The 13,240-nt window shown below is 35.7% G+C and overlaps 1 protein-coding gene across 2 annotated transcripts in view; it reads left to right on the forward strand.

The window, feature by feature from the left end:
- The window catches only part of LOC110371499 (uncharacterized), a 75,108-nt gene that overhangs the window by 46,486 nt on the left and 15,382 nt on the right, over positions 1–13,240 (forward strand). The window contains exon 1 of one of the 2 annotated variants that reach the window (XM_021327802.3): positions 4,807–5,333. The exons of the other annotated variant lie outside the window; for it this stretch is intronic. Coding sequence (XP_021183477.3) covers positions 5,252–5,333 — 82 coding nt within the window. The 5' untranslated portion in view covers positions 4,807–5,251. Of the gene's footprint in view, positions 1–4,806; positions 5,334–13,240 lie in introns of those variants that run through there. 2 annotated transcript variants of the gene reach the window in all.

Consider the following 13,240-nt stretch of genomic DNA (forward strand, 5'->3'; position numbering starts at 1 on the left):
TTGGTCAAGATTTGTTTTACCTAATTTACTCCTCACTTCGAGACGTCGAAATGTTTTCTCAAAGAAATGAAGTTCTTAATGAATGGCTCTTTTCTCAAAGAAAACATTTCGAGGTCTCGGAGTGAGCAGTAAAACTAGGTAAAACAAATCTTGACCAAAAAAAATGTGAGCCTTTTAAAAATTAGACTTATAGTTGGACTAGACAAGTAAGTATAACATGTCAATATAACATTGCGTAAATAATTATTCTGAATCTATACATCGCAAAAGGCAGTACTATCATTAGCTTTGTATGTGTGGCATATAGCTCACGATGTTCCCACATTATAGTATCTACAGTCCTGTATTTACAGCACAGGTAATTATGCAAAGAATGATGAAAAAGCTTATCTTATTCCATGGCCTATAACTACCAGTTGTTGCAACTTTACAATGGAAATTGGTTTGTTTGTGTTCTCGTATTTTGTATAGTCATGAATTATAATTTATTTTTGATGATATCAAGGACTAGCTGTTCCCCACAGCTCTTACTATGTCCTGAGGAAATCCTCCTGCACACAGATAAAAAGTAGCAAAGCCCTTTTTCAAGCTCCAGACTATCATTCTGTATTCCAAATGCTATTAAAATCGGTTGAGAACATTTGCCGCGAAAGCGTAAAAGACCATAAGAGTTACTTTGGCATTTATAATATTACTTTTTAACTTAAATGTATAGGCTATATTTGGCTGATCCACCAAGAACAGAAATGTAGAACACATGTGTAACGATTTGTAACGTAACATAAAAATTACATTAAGTAAGTGAAGTAACAGTTAATTAATCTCTTTAAGCTTTAAGCACCTGTCAATAAGCTTGACGCAAGAATTAATATTGAATTTATAGTAATTTAAAAACAAATCTTTAAATATTTTTTTAAGTCGTAATTATTCAAAGTCTGGCTCTGACAGTTTATTAAAATTTCTTGAGGCTTTGCGTTAAATTTTTAATTAATGGCTATTTATTAAGCTTATTCATATTTGTCAGGTTTTTAATGAAACTGAGGCTCTGTGGATTAAATAAGTTAAACTGTTGGATCGGAGAGCTTATTGCCAATGTAGAAGTTAAAACAATTTACATGGAAATAATACCAAAATCAATGCTTTTATGTTTTTAAACTCAAAATTCCTGCAGATAATTATTTTCAGTCCAACAAACCCATTTGGGCGTTTCGTCCATAAATTACGTAATTAAGCCAAAGGTGTTAATTACGAGCTCAACAAATGAATGGACGAATGCGTATAGCAGCCGTCGCCATGTTGTGTATTGTTATCTAACAGAACATACCTACTTATTATTCAGATTTCACGATAACACTGTTGCACACTGTTGTACTAGGTACTGTCACACGCAAAAGTGAACTGTGATTTTCTTGACGAGACGCTTGTGGCAAGGTTTTGTTTAAAATGCATATTTTACCGGGTACAAGCAGTAGTTACCACGGGGTGCGGGTAAAACCACGGGAAAATAATTCGTTTATTTATAACATGTGTAACGAAATTCATATAAATACATGTACAGGTACTCCGAAGTACAATTCATTGAAATATTTAAGTAAACATTTAAATTACAATTACATTATTTTACTATGTAATATATGTATGTGTAATTACATTATATACCATACTAGAATGAACGTACCAAAACTACACACCAATAGGGTGTGTCCAAACTATCGTGGAAGCTCATAAATACCGAAACGAGTAAAACAAAACACGCACGACTTTATCAACGTACTAATTTACTGAATGAAATATTTTACAAGGTCGATTTTTAGTAGTACTATATCATCCATTTACGCAAACTTAACATTCTTTAGTAATATCACGCGAAAGCATATTATTAGGTACACTTAGTTAGAATTGGCATCTTCGACACGCAAGTATAATTTAGGTTCGTTTAACACTTTTGTATATGATTGTACTGGCTTGCGAATGTTTGCTACTTGAACACCATCATCACCATTAACTATAGAGATTCCATCTTCAGACTATCCGCTGTGTAATGCAATGGTTCGCGAAGCTTGGGGCTTGCATTGATTATACTGATACGTTCCTTCTCAACTGCATTCATGATATATGCTGGTCATGATGATTGTGAGCAGTTTTTTGAAGGCGAAGTTTATAATCTGGTATTAATGTCAAGTATTACCAACCTAACATGAAAAATATATGCAACTAATGACCGGTGTCATACTTAAGACGAAATATATACCAAATAGGTATAATTTGGAACAAATAAGACGCTCAATCAATTCTAGCTACGCAATAGTTAATGATCCGTGATTATTATGAGCGATTGATTTTCTGTTGCCTACGCAAAGTCTACGCGCTACGCCGTAGCACAATCCCGGATCTAATGCTGCACGAAAATTGGCACAAGTTCTTGTTGCTATAATCAATCGTAAATGTCACGTGCTACAGATTAATCATCGAACACTTTCATTGATATCTATCACCGAATTCCGAAAGGCACCAATAACAATTCGTTAATTGTCAATATAATAATGCGATCAACTAAGCAGCATTGTTACGGCCGATCAAAGGAGGTTCTATGATGTAATTCATTAGGTTTAACCATTAATTATTTTAATCGTCGTTTACATGGTCTTGCGCAAGTGCTTTCGCCCGTAAAATAATGTAACCATTCATTGTTCAGTGTGAATGGAGCTTTGTTGTAGGTGGTTCCGAATCGTTTTGCACACTTTCGTGCAATTAATTTTATAGTCGTGTGCTATCAAATTGGTTGCGCAACCCTTATTTAATTTTGGTCGTAATTTTTTATTGAAATTTTTCATTCATTGCATCTTAGGCATGCAGTATCGGAAGTGAACTATAATTAGCTATCATTGAATTTTCTTTATGAACCGCGACGGGCGTTATTTAAAATTCAATTTTAAAAATGTAAAGCAAATAGTGCTTTGATTTTTTGCTTTTTATATTCTGTTTGAAGCAGGAAAACAGTGACAAAAACACTTACAGTATCTGTATCTTACGTTTACTCGTATTTCAGTCGGTATCTAGTTACTCTATTAAGTCTAAAGTGGCTTCATAATGAACGCGAGCTAAACGAGCCATTATTATCTCGATCGTTTTCAATCAGCTGCCTCATTTGTTGAGTGTTTACATCACTATCATTGCACTCGATTCCTGTAATTATTAACGATACTTTTACTTGATTTTTTAACTTTTTAGGTTACTTCTGGGAGTACATGAAATATCCCACTATTAAGTAAGAAAATCATACTTACAGCTATAACTCTCTCACACTCGCTGTTAAATCCGAAATCTAAGGAAACTTCTTCCCTCACCCAAATAAGAAGCCTCTAACCAAATTTTATCCCAACCATCTCGATAGTTCTCGCACGCTCCAATATCCATATACAGATGCTGAAAAGATCAATGATTACAAAATATACCAACGTAAGTCGACTTGGAAACATGCCCGATATCCGAGCATAATTTATCATATTGGGGCTGCAAGTCCGACCCACCTAACTATGTCAGACATCCCAGCAAGCGAAAGTATATCTCCACCTACTTACGTAGTTATTGATTCGCGATAAGATGCGCAGCTTCTATGTGAAGTAAATGAAAGATTATTTCTTGACATAAATAAAATAGACAGATAATCATTGCTACTGTATTATTATTTTGTGTAAAATCATTTAATGAACCTTCCCGCTGAGGGTGCAGTGTGAGAGAGTGTCAGATTTTAGGTACTGACTAAAACCCATCTATTCTCCTTCTGGAGCGGACTGAATCCCATTGTCTACCAGGGCCACGGCCACGGTAACTCTTTGGAACAATCCCGCACTCAATGCAGGAACTATCATTACTCCTACACTATCATTGACCACGCACTTGAATACATTATTTTTAGCGCCTGAACTTAGTTTATGAGCAACTGACTCGCACGTCAATGTACAGTTCAAGTCAAGGAATATCAATGTTTACTGACACTTGCATCATTGATAATTTTCGCGATGATCATATTAAATCAACCGGACAGGCTGTTGAACTTCGGCCAGGCAAGAATGATGTCATCAGAAACTATAGGATTTGTTATTTTGACCGTTTAACAAGTTTTTACAATGTCAATACGATTAATCATCTGTCGAACACGTGTTTTTTAACAAAAGACAACGATTTTTTATATTTTTATTAATGGCCATAATAATTTAGAAATTCAACCGGTAAATGTTATTTTTATTCATATATCACGGATTTGAATGTTGTAGTGGTTGTACTCAAATCGATTCTTAAACGCCTGGCAAACTTTAGCGAGCAATAAAATCCCTCGGTTCATTGCAATTTCATAGCATGGCAGGCGTTAACTCGTATAAAGCTTAGATTTATTTTTTTGTTGTATGTGGGTAATTATTTGTTTTGTGAAATGAATAAAAAATATAAATAATACATAATACATTTGGCATAATGGGAAAAACCAGATTAAAAGAGCAAACCACTTAGCTACAATATTTTTCATTTATGTAAAACTTAATGACATCTTTTCTACTGATATTTTCAACCTTATCAAAAAACTGATCAAAAAGATTAATTTAACTCGCTTAAGATTTCCTACTTAGATATGTAACATATGCAAATGACATGAACTTCCGTTATTTTTTTTAAAGTTCAATATCAACAGTATGAATTTTAAAACTTAATTGTCGCTGGAAATAAGATGACAACAAAGTTGAAGACCTTGAGTGCGTTTGCATCGATGCTGCAAGCAAATAGCTTAATTAAATTCCGTTCGAGAGGGAGCGTAGCGCGCCGGTCAGTCGCAGGCATGGCGTCCCGCCGTCGCCATATCCCTGCGTTGCCATAGCTCGTCGATACCACCACACCGCCGCGCATGCGCCCTGCGCCGCACCCCCGCACTACGCATGTGCGACCCTACACCAGACGACGGCCAGCCAACTTGCGACACACGACTCCTCTTTACGCGACACTGTCGCATAATTGATTGTCCATTCGATACTGACATTGAACGGCCGATGTACGGCGGTCGACTGGTCGATTACAACCAGTTATTTGCTTACGGCTATCGAGATAAGGCGCTTCCGCGCGACTCCACGCGACGCCTCACATCCCCGCGATCAGCTGGTGAAACTCGCGAATTCGTAATGGCATCGTACTGTGATAAATATTGTGCACCCAGGCTTTGCGTGATGTAAACAGTGTTGAGAGTGCAAGTGGGTGATTAATCATGGAAGTGGCCAAAGAAAAGACGTCGGGTGTGGAGGACTTTGACGAGGATGATGTTACATCTCGGCGCTGCATGCTGGACGGTGAGTTCAATCGATACGTCTCTGCGTCATAACTGTTAGCGCCATCAACTTGCAGCGCTTGTCAAGTGCATTATGTTATACAAAGGTACCAGAGACAAAGATCGCTTATGCATTCTGCAATGACGTGTGTCTGACCGCGTCGATTGATGGCAAAGCTTATTGATTTTCCCCACGGATACCGGAGACAGCTCGTTTATGCAAATCTTTGTGTTTGATTAGTTTTTACTGATTTGCAATTACTTACCATTAAAACATGAGTTTTATAAAAAAAAAATACTGTAGTTAATTAATTTAAATTTTCCAAAACGACAAGATTAACGTTACTTATACCCAAATCCGATTAACGAAATCCACAATAAATCAAATACGATAAATTTCTAACGAGACGGCTGTTTATCTTTATAAAGTTGAAATAATCCAAACAAAATAATTAGGCTAGTAACCATTTGATAAGGCACGCAGATAACATGTGTGAATGTCGTTTAATTACAACATCGGCTTAGTAAACTATTCCGAGGTCGAATTGTAAGCATAAAAACGGTCAATCAGTATTTAAATTAGGACGACATTACACCGTGGTATCACATGACTCGAGTACATAAGCAGTGGTTTAAAATGTGGTCAGGCATGACTGTAAAATCTAGCGTTCAGACAAGAAAGTGTTTGAACAAAAGCTTAAAAGTGGGATGACCACACTTGCTATTTCGAAATCTATTGTCCCATACATTCCTCCGTCGTGAGTCCATGACCCGGTTCTAAAACCAAAACTGGTAAGTATGACTCACTGTTAAGGAAGCTAAATAAAATGACATTGAAAACTGGAGTCGTCAAGTACAGGACGCGAATGCCCGTGCGCCCCGTTTTGGCAAACTTTTGCATTGTGGCGCGTCGGAGAGGGCGTTGACCGGTTCCCCTCGGCTTGACAGCTTTTATAGGGTTTTAAAATCGATACCTTTAGAGGGTTTTTGTATCGACACAGACAATTTTAAAAACGAATGCACGTGCCCCTCATTTTATATGAGTCATCAGGTGTGCATATGAAATCATCACATGGAAAAACATCGGGGAAAATTAAGAACATGCATGCAGATAGTTAACTTTAAATTATGTTCTATAAATTATGACTTTAGTTTACATAGTTAAACCGAATCCACTCGTTGTAAAATAATGGATACTAACGTTCACATTCCCAAAGTTTCAAGTTACTTGTGGTTTATGTTGCTGCTAAGTACTTATTCAGCTAATGCATTGAATTGCATGACACATTTACTACAGTTTGATTCATAATTTTTTTACTTGGGCCTATATCATGTGACTGACGTCTTTCACTTGATATGATGATGGAAACTAATATAATTAATTGTTCTTTTTAGCTCTACCTTTTGTAAGGGTTTATTATTGTCACTTTTTTGATTTGACAATTGAACAATATACATTGACCTCTTTTGAGATGGTTTTCGTTTATCCAAAACGGTGAAATCACATCACATTGTTTTGTCACACAATTGTGATACCCAATTGTAAATTAAAGCTAGTCTTATTATTGAAGGATTGATGTACAACTCTTCATTTCACTTGATGACTTACTGAACATGTTCCAAATAAATTAATATTTTAATTATTGACTGCTAGACTTTCTACACACACTGCTGCCAGTTTACTTTCTACGTTTGGTACGACTTTGAACATTTGGTCGGCAAAACGTTTGTTGCATTACATGTTCTGGTTATACGAACATACGATGATAGTCTGCCAATTTAAATGTCAACTAACAGCTACCCTTTTGTTCTGCACTGCTTATTAGGCTTTTGATATTTGCCCGAGTACACTCGGGACCAATAAAATCATTAATCATGTAAAAGTCAATGTGAGGAATGCCTGTATTATTCGTAGAGTATTGTGTTGGGTACTAACCTAATACTAGGTATGGCACGTCAGTTGATTATAAGTTAACAATCAGAAGGCATGCAGTTTCATAGGAAGCTGCAGACGTCAACCAATAAAAGTGAATACAACAATGGCCCCTTGCGATTTCCGACTACCTTTAAATACACATACTTCAGACAAAAGGCTTAACTCAAGGGCAGTAAGTAGGTACCTCCTTCAAGTACTCGAAGGCTAATTATAGAATTTAATGTATAAGTTTCCGTTTTCACGTTCTGTATATGGATGTGCCTGCCCTTGAACCGTGCAACTGTGATCTGATGGTTTAACCGGTCTCGAGAATAATTTTACCACTGTGTTAAGTTAAAACTGAATATAAAGCTCAGGAAGTCGAAACTGCGGTACAAAATTATCTTTTGTTGGCAGTTTAATTTATGACTTTTGTAGGATTTCAAGATGGAACTTGTTTTTCTTCTAACAGGCCGAGTAAAGCGTCATGAACACAAAATTAGTTACTAAAGTCACGCAGTGTCATCTCATTAAATTCGTTAATTAAGAAACCTACAATTAACTTTGATACGTAAACAACTCAAGGTTTGTGCCAACCATTCCATATTCGAATTTCAACAATGACAGTAGCGGGTCTTATTACGAAGTGGTTCCAAAGAGGTGCGAGCTCAGTTGGATCTTTTTACAGACGGCTTTAAGCGCCGGCGCATAACCTTAAGCAATCGTTAATGCTACCGAAGCACGCCGAGTATCGGAGCAGAGCACATTATGAGCACAATAACCCTACTGCTTTGAGTAGAGGATTTAAATTGGTCTTTGCGCACTTAAGGAACAAATTAAATTATTTTAATGATGATGAGTATTCGATTGGCAGTCGAGCAAGTGCTACGGACTCTCAAAGATAAACATAATGCTGTAAGTAAATGTAAGTGTGCTATTATTCCAGCTGCCGATTTTAATGATAATTTTATACCTACTATTATATCTACCTATTCATAGCAAATTGATACCTACTCTAATTTTTATATTTCCTAATACAATATAGAATACTCGTATTAATCTAAATAATAAACACAATTCATATTCATGAATTAAGTCGTATTCACTCGACATTTACCAACATTCTGATCTTATCTTTTCACATTATTACATTCGAAACAATATTAGCACACACTGTCTACACAATGTATTGACAGACATAGTTATGCTTATTATAAAATACAAAGTATATAAGCAAGTAAGTCATCGGTATATAATAGGTACCGATAAGGATTACACAAACGAACGTTTATCTACACTTACAAAGGTCAAAATATATTGTTTCGGTCAGACACTACCAGACCTAGTGATCTTTAAGCTTATCTTAAGAATTTATTTCAGTAATGTCTATTAAGACAGAAGACATATCGCTCTGAAATCACTTTCAGGTCAATGGTCAAACCTAAGCATGTGAACCTCATAGAGCAATTAATATCTGCCCAGAACTATTCAAAACTGAATGACACAAAGTCTCTAGAGCATTAATTAGTCGTAAATGATAATAATCAGTCTTTCAACGTAATACGTTGGCAATAAAATGCCTTCCCAACGTACGCTAAGCCTTGAACTACATGACATCATAATGTTTTTAAACTTTTAGTTATAATATTTTCCGGGTTTGTTCACGACATTTTCTTTAGCTAGTGCAGAACAAAGTATAAATTAATCATTTTGATGTAAATAGCGTTGAAATGCGGAATTACTTAGATAGAGCTTAAATTACAGATTAGCAGTAACCTTTTCAACAAGCAGATCTGAAACGTATCAAATTGCTAATAAATTTTGTTTACACTGTTTATGTAACTTAAGTTACTTGTCTTTGGTCATAGAAATACTGTAAACGACAGTTTTGACAGTAAACGACAGTTTTGACATTGCCATAAATAAAAATAGAATAGAATAGACAGTTTTGACAGAACTGATAAAATGGAAGTTCCCAATTGCCAATTAATTGATGGTTTCAAAGGAAACAGTTACAGTTAGGTACAGCCTTTTTATCGTCCCACTACTGGGCACAGGCCACCTCTCACACGGAGAAGGATTGAGTAAAGAAAACACCTAAAGCTAAATATTCCCAAATCTAACATTGGATTATGGACTATACATATTAGGAACATAATAAAAGTTATACCACTTAATACCGTAACTAATTAGCGGTTTCCCTCACTCCTACTACTAATAAAATCCTACAAACGCCTACAGAGCTACATATTACATAGATATATCAGGTTCCGGGACTGTCATCGACCGTTGTGTTTAATGAACGTTAATTCCACTTCACACGCCACGTGGCCTAGTTGGCTAACAAGGATGCAAGGGCTGGCCCTTAGCCCATTAGTTATACCAGACAAATCTACTACACTATCCCTATTATATACGAAGTTTCATAGTCGGCACACCTGTCCAAGAATTGGAGTTGAGTCAACCAAAAAAAGTGGTAAATGTATCGAGAATGCAAATGCACAAAAATAAAGAATAGTTTTTAAAACACGTGAATTAAGGCAAAACCCAAAACAAAATATTATTATCATTAAATTAATTTACACTCTAATAGAACCAGTTTCGTTTTTATTTGTCAAATCATTAAACAACATTAGCCATTAGCAAAAGTAAAACAAAAACTACTGATTTAGGATATTATTTACAAATGCCTTGAATAAAACCTTGTGTTGTGTGTAATCTTGATATTAGGAACATATTTACCTATTTCAAGATATGAAGTCAGGCAATAAAAGCTAACAATATTGCTGCACCTGCTTAACATAATATGTATGTGTATACATTGACGTCAGAAGGACGCGTCAAGCATACTAAAGAGTAAACATTTTTCTTCAATATAGGTACAGTCAACTTCAGGTCAGTGGTAATAGTTTAATAGGAAAATCGTACTTATTACTAATGAGTTAAGGTGCATGACAGTTACCGCTAATGTGCAGTTTACTGTACCTAGGAACAGAGTTTGAGTGGCGATGACATTGGTATAATCTATACATTGAATCGCTGATCTAAGTCACGTATAGCTACTTCATTTCATAGACCCTCTGACGCAAAAGAAAACACTAGGTACTATGTTTTATACTGTCAACATTAGCCAGTTAAACGAATTATGACAGGAGTTGAATATTAACGTCCAGTGTGAACTTATTATTTTTATTTTACTCGGTACATGTCCTGTACAACTGTTTTTGCTCGGATGGGTTTCAAGTAAAAAAGGATGATTTTCTATTTGATGTCTCAAGTTTCTTATGCAAAGAAACAACATCCCCAGTGTGACCAGTCAAGGACATAAGACAGGTTTGATATAGTGGTAAATAAACTCTGTGAACAGCTAAAAGGAAACCTATTTACTACGTTCGTTTATTTTGCGATAAACAGATATGGTCATTCATTGAAATATAGGCAGAAAACACAAACACAAAAAGGTTATAATTTTTTCACGAGCAACATCATAAATATCTATAGCGCCAATTAATCCAAATGCTTTATTATCTCAAGTGGCTCTCAAATATAAACTACCAAAGAACATATGAAACAATATGTAAGCAAGTATCTATCTCATAAAAATGTAACACATGGTACCAACTATGACCTCATACACTTCACATATAAACAAACACTTAATTATGTAGTAAAGTGATGCAAGTGCTATTTGAACAGTTACTTCACACGATACAAATCTAGCCGAAATAACGTCCAGTTTCGATTTGTTCATACAGACAGTAATGTATGTAATAATGTCGCCGATAAGCCGACATTTGCAAGAAGATTATGAGATAAAAGTGGAACACAGCTCCATTCGTTCTTTGTTCTGCTTTATTTGTTCAAATGACTTTAATAATTCCGCGTTGAAGCCGTCACTCAATCTTTCAGAATAGCAGTAAAATAGAGCCTCTGGAGAGATGCCAGAAATGAAGATGGATTGGAAATTGGGTCATCAGTCAGGGCCAGCCTCTTGATGTTCAACAAACGACCCTAATTCAACGCCACTTGTAAAGACTAGAGATATAATGATGTCTTTGATGACTCTACAGAAATTATAATTCGAGAGATACACAGTTCATGATAACGCTGGCTTCATTAATCTTATGTGCATTTTATGGTTTGAAAACTGATGAAACGTATTCGTGTAAACATTTACTGTCGAATCATGCTGACTTTAAACAATATTCATCCTGGAAGGAGAAAAACAGGCAAAAACATTATTAATATGATTATAAAAATAAAGCTGTTTGTGGCTTTGAAACAAAAAGACAGTAAGAATGAAACTAAACGCATGACTCACTCGCCGAAGACATTGCGTTTTGTTACCAGCGCGGTTTGTCGCCGACCAACGTTTCGTCATGACGTGTTACGTAGCTCAATTGCGCATGCGTGCACACCGTAAAATTCCAGCCATCTATCACTTCTAACTTGTATGCGGTTGTTTTTTATAAAAGTGTGTTTAACAGACGTTGGTAAATATATTCAGGGTCGTGGTGCAGACTTTTGAATGCATATTCATTGGGTTACATTGCTCATACTTGCTGAAAACATTCATTACCATTGCCGAGGTATCATGCTAGTGTGCAAATACCAGTAACAGACGTAGAACGGACGGTCTCATAAGTTGAATGGTTTCGCGAACACCTGTGGAATTCAGACCACCTTGTGTGGTATAAAATTGAAAATGAAGGATTCCGTGATCAACAAATAATACGAACTTAGAATCGAAAGGTTTCTTTTGTACATAAGTGCTAAAAGGAACCTCAATAAAACCTTCAGCCTCAATCAATCAATTAAGCCTTTCAGATAAAACTATTATTGTTAAGTGCAATCTGAAAGCACTAACGCAATCCTATAACTTTTACCACAATCAAAATATTGTAAAAGTACATACGTTTCAAGATCTTTAAAGTATAAAAATAATTCGCGAAGCATTCGCAAAAGGCGAGGCTGTAGAACAATCTACTTTCTAAAACAAATTGATTCTACTTTCAACAGATTGCGGCGTGCGCGCAGCTATGGGAACGATGAGCTGACATTTGTGGCCAATCGTGCCCTTCCTGTTGCTTATCCAGTCTGGAACACTTTCTCCGACACACAAATTGCTGGAAATAATTTATGTTATGCAGATAAGCATAAATATTCAGTTAAATATTTTCTGTGATCTGAGATGCAACGAACACGAGGCTTTCATAGTATTTGCTACTCGTTATTACACTCGTAATAGGAACTTATTATGCAACCTACTGTAAGGCATTCCCAGATTTATTGTTATTAGTAGTATGTACTAACTAACAAGTGCGTGCTTCATTAGGCCTAATCATGACAGTTGAAAATTCTTGGTAAACTGTGGCAATGTGGGTTTATTTATTTAAGTTAACAAAGTACATATTCAACTACAGAATTTCAGTACCAAATTCTGATCTCCAAACAATCGCATGTAGATAATCGTTTTGTTTCAATAAAATCACAAGTTTTATGCAAAACTTTTTGTCACAACTTCGAAACTGGGCAATTGTACCAATTTCACAATGTACCTCTAATTATATAGCTCCCGTGCACTGATACGTGTATTGGGTAAAATATTTTGTAACTATATTTATGTAACTGCGGTAATATTTTGTGTCTGACCACTGATGAGCCGGAGATTTGTAATTGATACTGCGCAAACGCTTCTTGTCTGTTGTCTGACTAACCTGAAAATAATCATAGCCTTTTTGTGTCTCTGAGTAAGCATAACGAATCAATCTCGACGTTTGGTAAACTATCCGCTAATTAAGTATGTCTGTGACTGTGACCATAGAAATTTTATATCTAAAACTTTGACCTCCACATAAAACAAACACCAAAAATATCAAGTAAAATCCCTACTAATCAATAGCACAAATGCAAATCGGAAAATGCAACGTCTGTCCGGCTTTCACGAAAAACTATTACCTTAAATATTAAACAAATAAGATTAAAATGAATTTGGTACCTACACATCAACTAGT

The sequence above is a fragment of the Helicoverpa armigera genome, chromosome 9, assembly GCF_030705265.1.
Source record: "Helicoverpa armigera isolate CAAS_96S chromosome 9, ASM3070526v1, whole genome shotgun sequence".
In the NCBI taxonomy this organism is placed as follows: domain Eukaryota; kingdom Metazoa; phylum Arthropoda; class Insecta; order Lepidoptera; family Noctuidae; genus Helicoverpa; species Helicoverpa armigera.